We start from the raw sequence: 15978 nt of genomic DNA, 5'->3' as shown, positions 1-15978 counted from the left end.
GCAAACCGGAAAAGTATCGAATTTATTTATTTTTGTTTAGAACTCTTATTACTAAGATCTGATTTAGATAATTTTTACAGCTGGTTATTTCATAATTTAAGTTGATTAAAGACTAATTTATGTTGGTTATTTATAAAAGCATAATAAATGAAGTTTGGAGAATTCGAAAGTTGAGACCTTGATTAGTAAGCAATACTTCCAGATGTTATAATGGTTCTGGAAAAGATATTAATTTTTGTACTTTTTAGCATTTTTCAAATCTACAACTTTTTAGTTTGTAAACCTACTGTGCACCCAAGCCAGAAATTTAAAAAAAATATTAATTGTTCTTTAATATTGAAAGGCCTTGGTGCAAATATTCATTATGTTAGTAATTTCAGCGAGAGCGGGGAAAATACCAGAGCAGAATGTGAAGTAGATATAAAATAAATCTGAAACTACAATTCTAAGGAAATTGTAATACTAGGAAAATGTTCTTCCTTTGAAAATCTATCTGATAACATACATGAAGGGTGACAAGTTATCATATATGAATGCTTTATCTGTTCTTTTATTTCATAAAAAATAAGGTGACTGCCTTTTTTGAAAGATTTTTCAATATAAATAAGCTTTCGTCATTTTTAGAATTACCTCTTAGGTCAACCAACCCAAGGGAAACAATACTCTTAATTTATAATTGTTAATCAACCATCATAATCATTGATAATTTTCCTTAAATTTAAGTAATAGCTTTTTGATTTCATTGGATTGGTTCTTTCTTTCTTCCTCCCTCTGCCTTTTTGGTGTACTTGCATGCATGCGTGCATGCATGTGTATATGTGTGATCATGTAAATAACTTTAGTTATCTGATATTACACGGCCATTTTAAAAGAAATAATGAAGTAAATAGCACTGAATCAGTGAGTTTGAAAAACTTTCATTATCTTGAAATAAAAATATGTTTCAAATGTAGTCAAGTGAATGTCAGTAGATTATGTATCAAAAGAGAAAATTTCTGCCTTCTATGTACATTGCTTAGCAAACAGTGAGAAAAGATGGTTATGTGTCAGCATTGTAAGCAGAAACTCAAAAGGTGATCACATTACTGTTTTAATTGATAAATATATTTGAAGTTAATAATGATCTTACTTCTACAAGAATAATAAGTGAAGAAGAAATTTTAAACATAGTATATTCTCTTGAATGCTAAAACACTTAAGGTAAGAACTTCATCATATGCACACTCAGGAAATAGAAAATATTATAAACTTGTATATATAATTTGTTGATTTCTTTGAGCCAAACATGGATAGGGAAATGGCTAAATGTGTTGTGAAACAAGTATTTAAATATACTGTTGTGCAAATATATACTTTTATTTCATGTATTTACTTCTGTTAACTACCAAGTATTGTTCCCACATCTTATCCGAAAATATTATCATCCCAATAATTATGTGACATTAGTTTGTGCAGAGGAGTTCTGCTGCATCTACTCCACATTTTTAATCAGTTTGATTTTTAATTTATATTTAAGTTACTGTAACTTAAGTCTCTTTATTGGTACTACATAGCTACATATATATATGTGTGTGTGTGTGTATAATGATATTTTATTTCATAAAAATCAATTAATTAAATTAAATTCTAATTATATTCCTAAATAATGTCTTGGCAGTTCTGTACTCATATTACATTCTTGTTTCTATTTTTTTGTGAAATCCTTTCTTTCTTATTATATTAACCTGTTGGCACCCACCAAATCGCCAAACTCATAAATCTGTCATATTATATAAAGTCCTTCTAGAACACTCTGATGAGAAAATAGCGTCACCTCATGATCACAATTAACACCGCTGATTGGATGAGCACCATGACTCTCACATATCTATAAATAGCGCTTCTTCTCGATGTACATGAGGAACACTTGGGAGATGGATGCTAAAGTAAACATATCAGTTTAGATTCAAAATTTTGTCTCATTTCTGTTCCCCTGACTGCACAACACCAATAATGTACGAGAATCTACATCATGTACTGTCTGTCTACGGTAAGAACAGCTCCCGCCACAGTGTCTGGCAAGTGGCGGTCACTATAGCAACAGGGCTAGTATATTTCAAATAGGGACGAACCAAGGGTTGCTTTATTGTTATTTTGTTTTTGGCGACTGTTGGCTTAAGGGAAGTTTATCATTCGTCTTCTCGGCTTCATTCCAGCTGCACGCATCTTTTCTTAAGCCTTATATTATTACTATTAGCTATTTTTATTCTCGTTGTTATATCTTTTGTGCTAGCATTTGCTCAAATTCGCTTCTATTTAGCTTGATTTTCGTAGTGCTTTGTTAATCGCCAATTTTTTAAAATGCCCTTCCAGTTTAAGAAAGGTCAAACTTTAAAGTCTCAGTCACGTCAAATCGTGTATAATGTCGCAGAATTTTACGCTTCTGAAGCTTCGGCGAACTCTTTAGTAGTTCCTTTTCCTTAAGTTTGGAAGAGCGAAGTATCAACAATGGGTGAAAATAAACTTCTGAATACACTTGGAAAGAAATGTAAAAGCCCTGCTAATCATAAGTGTGAAATTGACGATTTTGACAAATGCGTTCTACGGCAGACAATACAAGACTTTTACATCAAAGAAAAGAAAGTGCCATCTGTGCGGAAATTACTGCCTGTCTTGAGGCAAAAAATAGACTTCCCTTGGCAAAAAGACTCTTTGTGCAAAGTTTTGTGTTCAATGAATTTTCGTTGGAATGCGTAGGAAAAAAAAATTCTTATCGAAAGACCTCACATTGTATTTTGGAGGAACAATTATTTACGCGAAATGAGAAAACTCAGAGCAAGTGAACGCCACATCGTTTACATCAATGAAACATGGATTGACAGCAATTTAGCTTTTAAGAAATGTTGGCAACATGATACGGTTTTGGGCGCACAGCCAGTTTCCCTTAGCAAGCCCTCCATGAAGGCATACCTCCTCTTAGGCATTTAGCCCTGGGGGCTTTCCGTAATCATATAAACCAACCCAAACCACTGGTAATTAAGGAAAAAGCAGTTTTGATTTTAATTCACCTTCGCTTCCTTCCGCCATTAAATTAACCAGCTTTTGGTTTAATTTAAAGGTATGGGAAAGAAGAAATGTTCGCAAAAAGTATTTATTGAGAGCATGGGTATGTAAAAAAATGCTTTTACTTTCAAGATGATTCCACATACATTTAATGATGAAATTTTTAGTCATTATTAAAGCACAAGCAATAAATTAACAGAAAATTTTGAAATAAAAACATAGCAGAACGTCATTTAAAGACTGAAGAAATTGCTTTGAATGTTTGCGGTAGATCAGCTAGAGGGGAGAACTATAAAAATTAAATTTATTTTATATTTATGAAGTGCGTCTGTACTATATTACAGAGAATGGTGCAATCAAGTAGATTTCTAAGATGTCATCTATGATTTTGCAAGCAAACAAATAAACAAAAAAGAAGCAAAATAATAGCATGATTTTTTTAAATGTCAAAATTAAAATTTTTCTTCAAAAATAAACACGGATTTTTAAATGTATTTCCCTACAAGTTTATTTTTACTCATTGTACATCTAGAGGGATGGCAAATTCAGCGACTTGTACCTCACACGGCAAAATCAAAGACCGTTTCTTGACTGCAAAAGCTTTATCTATGCCATCGAATTTTCATTTTCGGAAATTGGATGTCGGGGTCGACGCAAAGGGTCAATGATAATTTTACTTGAAACTAAAATGTGAATATCGCCAAATCATCTTTAAATGCGCCAAGGTGGCAAACTCAGAAGTAAGTCTTCAAGACACCCCTATGAAAAATGGGTTAGGGCTCGTTTCTACGGCAACAGACACCTGCAGACAACCTGGCGAGAGCTGTTCTTACCATAGACAGACAGTATATATATATATATATATATTTACTAAAGAAATATTGATTATATTATCTCCTAATATTAATTTTAGTAGAAGTATCTAAAAATAGTGAACCCATAGGTAGTAAGTTTATTCCGAAAATTGTTTTAAAGTAACTTGAATGTAAATTGTTTAAAATGTTTTACGGGGACTTGAATTAAATCATGAATAACAAAATTTCAATTGGAAAAAGAAATTAAATTTTAAGCAAGTAATCATTGCCATTGATCGGAAATTAGTTGACTTTTCAAGGGAAACAAACCAACTCCCATTCAAAGAACAATAATTAATAAATAAATACGAAGGTGTTTTGTCCTTTACTCAAGTAATAAGGTGATGCCAAACTGGCAAATTAAGTTAACCAAATATTTCTGTCAAGTGAAGGGATCCAGAACCAATGCAGAGCACTAAAGAACTCATTCTGATTAAGAATTTTCGCTAATACAATTTTGAGTGAAAAGCAATTTATGCTGTAAAATTCATAAATTACTTGAGTAATTGTCCCCCGACACCCTCGTGTTTATGCATTTTAATTAAAATCTATTTGTAAAAAATTAAACATTGGAAATTGGAATTGTGAAATATAAGTAATTGAGATAAACATTAGAAAATTAAGAAATATAATGCAATCTTTGCAAAAACAAATCAAATAATAAAAAATTGAAAATTAATATATATATAATAAGAAAACGGAATGTACATGAAGATATAAAAGGCCAGAAAAATGATTAATTAACTTACGTTCTTTCTAGTGGGAAGTGGGCAAAGTGTTGTCTTCGGCGTCTCACTCAGAAGGGTTGTGTGTCCGAAATTCTTTATCGGCAGCGGGGGCTTTGAATTATTTCAGGCGGCGAAACTTGTGAGAAGTAATTTATGGAATAGGGAGAGACTAGAAATGCTTGAGGGACGTATGTTGTGAAGTTCTTATGTGAGTGAAAACCTCTGTTAAAATTTTGAATATACTAGTGAATGGAAATTAATTAATTTCTGGCTAATTGTCGTGTCGGAACGAGGAAGAAATTAAGAAAAGGAAAAAAGGAATTTTCACTGTCAAAGAGGTATTTGACAGACTAAAGATTATGAAATAGGCCCATTTTTTTTAGTAACAGCATAAGAAAAGTTTGAAAACAATTAGCTTTTTACATTATATATAGCTTTGTACAGACATGTCTTCCTTTTACTAGATCTATTTAATAAGCTATTTCATTCAATTTTTAAACAACAGCAAAATCCAAAGAATTGCTTTTTGCACAAAAAAACAAACAAAACAAAAAAAAAAAAAAAAATGTAAAATGAATATGTAAGAAAAGAGAAAAACGATATTGATGTATATTGATGTATTCTTTCCATTAAAATCTTGTATTAAAAATATTCATCAGCACAAAGAGAAATATCATAAGAATCTATCTACTCTAATAAGTGAAAAGTATTATGGGGATGATAATACCTTCTACATTGTTAAAAAAGTAAGAAAAGTAATTTTGCTAAAATTGTTTGAAGGCTGAAAAAACTATGAACATTCTAATTTTAATTATATATTTAAGAAATATGAAATATTTTGAAACAAACACAAACAGTTAGGTTATATATTGCTTTCCAATACTCCAACAATTTAATAGTGACTTGATACAGAAAATGAATGTTCTGATAAACACTTAGTGACCGATAACTGAGAAACACTTAGTGACAGAAATGCATTAATCCTAGGGAGAAATGAGTCTGTAAGTATATGCAAATGAACAGCTTCATCACTATAATTTTTAGCCCAAAGCGGTAATTTGCCCAGAAGGGCTATTAAAAATTTATTTTATGAAAAAATATTCAACGAAAAAAAATTTGCCAAACTTTTTATATGCATTTTGTGAGAGATTTAAAATTTTTGTTTACCTTTTTTGTTAAGTCTTGTAATTCCATCAGTTACTATATTATCATGCCAGATATCTCTACATATAATAAAATAAGGAGTCTGTCTGTGTGTGTGTCTTTTGTTCGCGCTGCGCGTTAAACTAATAGACCCACGGCTATGAAATTTGGTACATAGGTACATCTGTATACAACCTCAAAGCGATTTTTTCGAAATTCAAATTAGAATTTTTTTTATTTTATGTTTTGTGACGAAATCGCGTCATTTTGAGACATAATGGGCTATAGGAAAGCGAGATTTTACTCTACATACTCCATTTTCACATCGTCATGAAACGAAGGCACTTGGCTATTTTACGAACTTAAAATAAATTTTGTGTTTCAAAAAATCGATTAAATACGAATTTATTTAACAAAGGAAGCTTAACACTTTTTCAACGGGATTTTTTCTAAAAAAGTTTATTTTTAAAAATGTACAGTTTATTTTTCTTTGATTTTTGGACATGTTAAACTTTCATCCTTGTGACTGCTTTTACAAAAAGAATTTTGGAAAAATGATAATATTTTGTATTTTTAAAAGATTTTTTAAATGAAGCTTCCGAGTACACTTCTCACATCTTTAAAAATGTTATTTTGGCAACAGTTTTCCTTTCTTATTGTTGTTGATAGATTTTTGAGGAAATCACATCATTTTGAATAGTTTCATTCTTTTAGAAATATGGGTTTGGCAACGATTTTTCATCGTATTTCTTATGTCACTGTTTTTAAGAGATTGGCATATTTCATTGTCATTTTTAGCAGAGTAAAATTCTGCACGGAATTTTATGTTTTTGAGTTGCTTTCATGTTATTTTTTTGCTTATTTCACTGTTTGTAAGATATTGAGCAGAGTAAAATTCTGTGCGGAATTTTATGTTCTTTGAGTTGCTTTCATGTTATTTTTTGCTTATTTCACTGTTTGTAAGATATTGAAAAGTTTTGCATGATGTGTTTTCTTCAACGGAAAGTTGGTTAATTTTTTAATTAGGATACTTAATATTTGTATTAAGGGATATAGCTTATTTCATTGTAATTTTTTCTCTTGAAAATATAAGATAAAATATTGTTAATTATACTTTGATTTTCAGAATATTTTGTTTTTTCCATTCTTTTATGTCATTTATTGCTCATTTCACTGTTTTTAATAATATATTGAAATGTTTTGAGTGATATTTTTAGGAAGCAAAGTTCTTAACCTCCTTTGCACTGAAGTGACAAAAGTCATGGGATAGCAATATGCAAATATACAGATGGCAGTAGTATCGCGTAGAAAGTGTATAAATGGCAGGGCTTTCATTTGTGTTCAAGTTATTCATGTGAAGAGGCTTTGACGTGATTATGGCCACACGACGAGAATTAACAGACTTTGAACGTGGAATGGTAGTTGGAGCTAGACGCATGGGTCATTCCATTTCGGATATCGTTAGGGAATTCAACATTCCGAGATCCACAGTGTCAAGAGTGTGCCAAGAGTATCTAATTTCAGGCATAAAATCCCACCATGGACAGTGCAGTGGCAGACCACCTGCACTTAACGACCGAGACCAGCGACGTTTGCGTAGAGTTGTCAATGTTCACAGACAAGCAACACTGCGTCAAATAACCACAGAAATCAATGTGGGACGTACGAGGGACGTGTCCGATAGGACAGTGCGGTAAAATTTGTCTTCCTTGGGCTATGCCAGCAGAAGACCGATTCGAGTGCCTTTACTGACAGCACGACATTGCCTGCAGCGACTCTCGTGGGCTTGTGAGCGGTTTGTCCCTAAACGAATGGAAAACCGTGGCTTGGTCAGATAAGTCATGATTTCAGTTGGTAAGAGCTGATGTTAGGGTTTGAGTGTGACGCAGACCCCACGAAGCCATGGACACAAGTTGTCAGCAAGGCACTGTTCAAGTCCATAATGGTCTGGGCTGTTTTTACATGGCATGAACTCGGTCCTCTGGTGCAACTGATCATTGACTGAAAATGGATACCTTCAGCTACTTGGAGCTCACTTGCAGCCATTCATGGACTTCACGTACTCAAACAACGATGGGATTTTTATGGATGACAATGCGCCATGTCACCGGGCCACAATTGTTCATGATTGGTTAGAAGAACATTCTGGACAATTCCAGCGAATGATCTGGCCACCTAGATCGCCCAACATGAATCCCATTGAACATTTATGGGACATCATTGAGAGGTCAGTTCGTGCCCAAAGCCCTGCACCGTCAACACTTTCACAATTATGGACGTCTATAGAGGCAGCATGGCTCAATATTCCTGCAGGGGACTTCCAACGACTTGTTGAGTCCATGCCATGTCGAGTTGCTGCACTTTGCCAGGCAAAAGGAGGACCGACAAAATATTAGGAGGTATCCCATGACTTTTGTCACTTCATTGTATACCATTTGAGTTCTTAAGATTTTGCAAAGGGAAGTTGGTTAATTTATTTATTAGGATAATTAATATTTGTATTAAGGGATATTGCTTATTTCATTGTAATTTTGTTATACATAATAACTTTTTTTTATGAAGTTGTTCTGCAGAGTAAAATTCTACGCAGTTTTTAAATTTAACGTGTGGTGTTCCCTTCAGCCATTTTTCCAGTATATTTAAAAGCCAGACGAAGTCTGGCAGCGAAGCTGCTAGTTGTTCAATAAAAGATCCATAAGAGAAGTATCAGACTTTTTCAGTTTTTCTAAATACGTCAACGCCTATTACTGGCATAGCAGTAAAACTGCTGGATACTGGTAGTTAACCAGGTTCAAGTTCTGTTGAACATGGCTGGCTAAATGAAAGTTTTCTTGCTTTCCCTATGTGTAATGTATATATGAGCCAGTTTCTCTTAAAAAGTCTTCTATGAAGGCATCCCTCGCTTTAGGTAGAGAACACTTGTGTGCTTTGAAATAATCAAAATAAATCAAAAGCGAGACTTCAGCATAGCTGTTTTCCTATTTTCCATTTTATCATCGTACTCAGCATCACTGCAGTTTTTATTGCTTTTCGAATCTATACTACGGTTGATTTCTTTGTCACTCAAGATCAAGTTTGGTTTGCTGTTTTCGACATTTATCCATTTGGAAATATCATCCTGTTTTTTTAATAGTATCTGCAAATTAATTGTCAGTTAATATTACCTTCACTTTTAGCACATGAAATTTTTACCTATGAACTGTAGAAAGGTCATTAAATGACCCTTTACTGATAAGGTATGCGAAGAGATTAATCACTGATAATTTGCAAATGTTACTGACTTTCTCTTTATTTTTTCTAATATACATTTTCCTAATCTTTTCTTTGAATTGATGGCAGGTTTGATTAACCAAGACATTGGTTGATAAAGGCCTATTGAATACAGTTTCTATTGTATTTGCTTTATTTTTCTTATTTAAATGATATATTTGTCGCTTATGGTGCCAAATATTTTGTTTCATTAAAAAGAAACACCCATTGCCACTCTCATTCAAAATACGTGTTTCTAGAAAACTAAATGGGTTTCCTATAAAAGGAAATAAATACAGTAAATGAGCTTTAATTAGGGCACTTATATCAAGACAGGTCACCTTGTTGCCAAATTATCAGAGCCTTATCCTCAAATCAAACAATCTACAAAGCTATAAATAAATAATTAATAACATTTTCTTGGTTCAACTTTTAATATTCCAAAATTTGTTTGCATTTAACAAAAATTAATGTTTTCTATAGCTTGTAATGGGCCTGTTAGAGGCTGAATGGAAAGCATGCTGAGAATTCTCCTGGCAAACTGATTGGTTTCATGACAGTTTTTATGCTTTTCTCCATGAGTTCTATGCTTTTCTCCATGAATATGAGCCACTTTCCTTTAGAAATTCCTTCATGGGAACATCTCATCTGTTAGGCCTTGTGTGCTTTCCAATAATCCAATCTAGTCCTTAAAATATAATGTATCTTCCTTTTTAAAAAGAATTGTTATTTTAAAACAAAAATTCTTCTAAAGTTACTTTCACAATTCTCAATCATCCTTTTATTCATATGATTTGGCAGCTGCAGACTATTTTCTCTTCCATAAAGAAAGTCTGACTTCAAAAGTTGTTATTTTAATAGCACTGAAAGATTCAGAAAACCATAAACAGAGACTTAAATAGTTTTCTAAAAAATAGGTTCTACAATGGAATTAAGCTGCTGCATGACTGTGCGAAATATTTTATAGATTTATGAATGTATGCTATACACTGGTGAGCAAAAATTAAGGACGAGATGGATTTTTCAATATAACTTTGTACAAAAGCTTTCCAAATCAACACATTTAATACCGTAAGATCCCCAATACGTAAGGACATGAGTAATGTAAGCAACACTTACTAAAAGAGAAATGAGAGGGATAAAAAGAAGCTTTATTGAAAAAGTAGCATGGAGCGCAATGCGACTGAAGGCCGAAACATCCCTGTGATGGGTGTCCAGAAAAAACATCTGGTCTTTAATAGGGGATACGATCTCCCCTGACTGATAGGCAGGTTTCACAGCATCTGCCCATGCTGAGAATGAGGGTGTCAATGAGTTGTTGAGGCATTGCTGCCCATTCGTCTTGCAGCGCCAATCGAAGCTCCGGAATCGTTACTGGTGGTAAGGTACGAGCTGCCAAGCGTCTGCATAGAAAATTCCATACATGCTTGATGGGATTGAGATCCGGAGATCGTGCCGGCCAATCCATACGTTCAATATCCTCACTCTCCAAGAGCTGTTCGGCAGCTACTGTGCGATGACATGGTGCATTGTCGTCCATGAAAAGGAACTGCGGACCCATAGCGCCTCTAAAAAGACGCACATATGGAAGAAGAATCTTGTTACAATAACGGGTCCCGTTGACAGAACCTGCGTCAAAGATGTGAAGGTCTGTACGACTACCAAGCATGATGCCTCCCCAAAGGAGAACACCGCCACCTCCATACCTGTCCCTTTCAATGATGTTCGAGGGATGATTGCGGCTCCCCCGCTCTCTCCAGATGAGTATGCGATGAGAATCGCTACTCAGACTGAATCTGCTCTCATCTGTAAAGAGTACTTGTCCCCATTCATTGTCTCTCCAATTCCGGTGTTCCCAGCACCACAGAGAACGCTTTCTCCGATGGGCAGGCGTTAGAGGTACACACCGTACAAGGCATCGTGCAAACAGACCACCACCGTGCAGTCTTCTGGCCACGGTAAAACGCGATATCGGTCGTCCAGTCGCCTGTGTCGTGTGTCTAGCGATTTCTCCCGCTGTCTGCCGCCTGTTTCTTCTGGCCTGTAAGGCAATATACCGGTCATCTGCGGGTGTGGTTCCTCGTAGACGACCACTACTAAACCCCTGGATAGCTGTTCCTGTAGTTTGAAATTGTCTCCAAAGTCGTGAAACGATGCTGTGAGCAATTCCGGACTCTGCAGCCACACTTGTCACACTGCGCCATTCCTCCAACTTCCCAATGATTCGACCTCGGGTAAAAGCATCCAGATGTCGTCTAACAGATTGATTATCCGCCATTTCTCGCTGAGGCAGCAACTTGGTGTGATTCTAACTGCTATACGGCGTGCTATCTCTTTGCCAGAAATACTGATCTTACACCGACAACATGCTTTATACTACTCAGACACTCCCCCATTACGTCTACCTGCATATCTGCGCATGTGCTACTGTACATCACCTTACTTAATCTCCTGATTGGTCTTTCTGTCCGCTCTGCCTCTTCGTTCAGCTGATATGCTAATTTTTTGACTTCGTCCTTAATTTTTGCACACCAGTGTAGATTATAAAAGCTATGGAAGTAAGAATGTTAGCTTCAGCTTTTGATTTTGTGGGAATTTCGTTGAAACTTTGTAGTCACACACACACACCTTTGTTCGAGCAAGAAGGTAAACATATCTAAAAATCATCCAGGGGGGAAAAATCACTCCTACAACTTCGAAAATGAGTTTTCTGAAAACTCTGTTTCTGGCATTTTCGTTAGAAATCACCAAATGTTGCAGACTTGATGACAAACATTGTTGTGAACACTGTGTAGGAGGCTATCTTACCTGTAACCCAAATGTTGTTTGAAGAAAAGTTATTCCATATAATACATGCAAATACAGTGTAAAAATAGAAATTCAAGATTCAACAGAATATATAAAAAGAGATATTATCATGCAAAATGTATTTGAATAGGAAAATATCTAACACTGCAAAAATATATAGAAACAAATTCAAAATAAATAAATACAATTATTTACATAAATTACTATAATATGAATGAAGATTTTAAAGTAAAATTTACATTTACATGTATAGCCTAGAATTGAATTAAATCTAGATTGTTGTGAAAGTTTTTTATTTCATTCAATCTTTTGAGCATTCATAATTAAAATTAGTTCTTAATCACAAAGTCATTAATTTAGTTGCGCAGATACACATTACTTTAAATAAGCCAGTTTCCCTTAGAAAGTCCTCCACTAAGGCATCCCTCCCCTTAGGCAGATAGCCCTAGTGTGCTTTGCCATAATCTCAATAAACCAAACCACATTACTCTAAATATTAACTCAGAGAATGTAAATACATTTGGAGAACTTTTTGTTCCATCCTTACTTCTAAGTAGAATAACATTAACTTAGAAGCAGATTTAAAATATTTTTTTTATTATTATTATTTGCTAACCAGCTTTATGGTTCCACGATTTAGTAATAATAGCATAAAATCAAATCTCTGCAGCTTGCAGGAAACTCAGAACAAATGCTGAAATCAAATTTAAATATTAAATACGAAATGAAATGCAGTTATAAAATTTTTTGTTCAGTTATGCATAGCAAAACCAATTGAAGTGATTCAATCATAGAGAGCTGTAGTAGAGTGATGCATGGCGTTATACCTGCAAAAGGCTCTCTCTCTCAAACTCTGCGCTTGTAAATAATCAAGTTTAATGTGAAAGTTTAATGTTTTAAGTGAAAGTGCAAAAAAATAATAAGGTAACTGGCTAATTATCATAGAACACTACATAATATTTTATGGGTATTCATCTTAAGAAATAGTTCTCTTATGAATAACTGATCAAAAATTGCTATTTATTTTGCAGAAAAACATAAGTGTGTTTAATTTTTCAGATGTGGAAAAAACTTTTGTGCTTCTCATAGGTATGCAGAAGTTCACAATTGCTCATATGATTACAAAACAGAAGGGCGGCGAATACTTCAGTTAAATAATCCTGTAGTTGCTGCTTCAAAGTTACCAAAGATATGACAAATATTTATAATTAGTTAAATAGCTGTTTTTTGTATATTTTATTAAAAATAAAGATGTTTTCTAATTTTATATTTATTGATTTCTTTTAAATAAATATCTTATATTAAATAACATTTGTTACAATGAATACTGAAGTATATTTTCAATTCATTCTCATCATGCAGTACTATAGCTTCCCTACTTTTGTATTTGAATTGCAACTAAAGAATGTTGAAATATAGATTGTTTTCTATGGATGCATATGTTTGAAATTTGGATAGATGCAAAGATGATATGTAACAATCATAACTACTTTACTTTTAAAATTAAGCAAAATTTAACCTTAGACTATTGTTTTGGATTCTTTAGGAAACCTAACCAAACTATTGTCATAGTTTGGTTTCAATGCATTTCAAAACAAACTAATGTAGGATATCTCTTCTTCAAAGAGCAAAACAATTCAGTCATCTCAGCTTACTGTCTTAAAAATATCATCATTTTACAGAAAGAAATTTAAGTAGAATGATTCGTTTGATTTTGTGCAGCTGATATCTGTTGTTTGGATACAAAGGTTGAATCATAAAGTACAATGGAATTTTGCTTTTAAATTAATAAATATGCAACAGACCCGAAATGATTTGCGCAACCTATGAGGATCACATAGTAACATAATCCAACTTATTTTTATTCTTTCGGCTGGCGTATCAATGTAAATGTATATTAGGACTTTACCTCCCTTCGAGCTCTATGAAAATCTTTGGTTTGCAGTCAAAATTACGGAAGAAATTTGCTGTCACTTAGCAGCGTCATATGCGACTCTAACAAAATAGAAGGAAGTTTGAATTTGCTTTTTGTTCAGATTTAAAATGTGCAGATTGTAGCCTCCCTTTTTGCCCTTAAATTTAGAAATCATAACTCTTGACAATGCTTTGTTTTACTTAACCTGTTATCAGTTCGGAAAACAGTATCTCTGACTTAGTCGGACGAAAATCCTCGCTTCCAGAAATTTTATGTAGTTAGTTTACTGAGTTTTAATTGTTTGATGTATACGAAGCGTTGTGTCAATCGTAATTTTTTCACTCACGTCATTAAGGCTAGAAACCTGCCATTCAAAAACGTTCTGGGACATCTAAGAAATATTTCGCATTACATTTCGCGTCCGTTGGTGTGATGCCAACTTTATAATGGGAAGACAACGAGGGCAGTTCGGAAACTAACCCGTTTCGCTGTAAATAAAAAATTCGCATAGACTGAACCTTTTTTTTTTATTTATATCTGAAAGGAATAGCTTTCCCCTGTTTTTCAACGTAGTCATCGTGTACATTCAAGTACTTGTCATAGCGTTTTAGCAATTTACCAATCCCTTCTGTATAAAATTCAGCCGCTGCAACTTCAGCCAACTTGTCAGAATAATTTGAAGTTTCTCATCGTCAGTGAAGTGCTGTGTCCCAAGCCACTTCTTCACTACAGGGAACAAATCGTAATCAGGAGGAGCCATGTCTGGCCTTTAGGGGGGACGTTGAAACACTTCCCAATTGAATTGGCGTAAAAGATCTTATGTTCCTGAGCACTGTGAGCGCAAGCGTTATCGTGCAGGAACTTGTGGAGATCTGGATTGTCCCCAGATGTCAGCAGGGCGCGTCGTTTGTTCTGATTGGCTCTTTTCAGTTTTCTCAAAATGTTACAGTATATTCATATGTTCAGAATTGATTGCCATACCAAGTTCCATGAATTTGACAAGATTCCATTAGCATCCCAAAACACGATGACCACTTCTTCGATAACAAAGTTCGACATGCTTTCTACAGCCAGGTTGGAGAACCGGTATGATCCCATGCCATTGTCATTTTGTCTCAACATTCACTGCGCTACCCAAGTCTCGTCGCAGCCATTGTTCTATTCAAAAACTCTCTCCTTCCATGTGGTACCGGGTAAAAAAGTCTAAGGCAGCGCCCGTTCGATTGGTTTTGTGAATATGATAGGAAGGCGACTGTATCTACCAGGGAATGTTGATGATCTAGCCCGACAATTGGAGCAAATTCGGCAAGAAATACCGCAGGAGACCATTCGAGAGCTTTATCAGTCTATGCCACGCCGTGTGACAGCTTGCATCTAGGCTAGAGGTGGGTCAACACTTTATTGAGCTCGTTATTTTGTAATTATATAACTCTGAAATAAATCATTCAATTGTTCTGAAAATTTAATCATTTTCTATTCTGTGCATAATCTTCCTATCCACCATTTTTGTTTCCATTGAAGAACTCCTTCTTGGTGCGTCGATTTTTTTGTTATAGAATGTATTAGCATAAAACTTTTGCAACCTACAAAAGTTTTATTAACCTTGAAGCTACAAATTGACATTGTTAAATCTCTTGAAAATATCTGCCAAGTAAAAAACTATCACTCTTTACCGTTTTTAACTGTTGACACAGGTTGGTCTCATTATTATTTTTAAAAGATTATGTTGCACTATCATGTAATGATACAAATCTAGTCCTCTGACAGCCACAGAACTTCTGCGTGCAAAAGTAACTTAAAGTCTTCATTATTGTCCTGGCAATGCTGCGAAACATTCTATCATTCTTTGTATTGGATTTGATCTTGTTTACGGCTCGAACAATTATAATTAATGATGACTTGTACTTAGATATCTCCCTACAAGATGTTGTCTGTGCACCACACAATGAATACATAAAACATTTGGCACTTCGAGTTTCAAATAAGCAACAAATCCAGGATAGCGACCTACAGTTGATGGTGCTTCATCAGTAGGGTATGCAACAATTTTTATTCAAATGAATATTATTTTTTGTAAAGTATGTTCTCACAGTATTAAATATAAATAATCCTTTTGTATCTGTGATGAGATTTATTGCGAATAGCGTTTCTTTGCGTAAAATATTGTTTTCATCAAAATAGCTTCGATTATTCATAACCCATATAAAATTATGTTTCGGATTATAAATGCGGCTCAAAA

General features: G+C 34.2%; 1 protein-coding gene across 4 annotated transcripts in view; it reads left to right on the top strand.

The window, feature by feature from the left end:
* Positions 1–13091, top strand: part of LOC118185726 (AN1-type zinc finger protein 4-like) — an 85546-nt gene extending 72455 nt beyond the window's left edge. For all 4 annotated transcript variants that reach the window (XM_035355631.2, XM_085806670.1, XM_035355630.2 and 1 more), the window contains exon 11: positions 12884–13091. In XM_035355631.2, the coding sequence (XP_035211522.2) occupies positions 12884–13019 (136 nt within the window). In that variant the 3' untranslated portion in view covers positions 13020–13091. The remainder of the gene's footprint in view (positions 1–12883) is intronic.
* The last annotated feature ends 2887 nt before the right edge of the window (positions 13092–15978 follow it).

This window comes from Stegodyphus dumicola, chromosome 1, assembly GCF_044657685.1.
Source record: "Stegodyphus dumicola isolate Sdum_Otavi_A_Nest chromosome 1, ASM4465768v1".
Taxonomy (NCBI): Eukaryota; Metazoa; Arthropoda; class Arachnida; order Araneae; family Eresidae; genus Stegodyphus; species Stegodyphus dumicola.
Note: the sequence above shows the minus strand (reverse complement) of the source record. Positions and strands in the feature narration are given on the sequence as shown.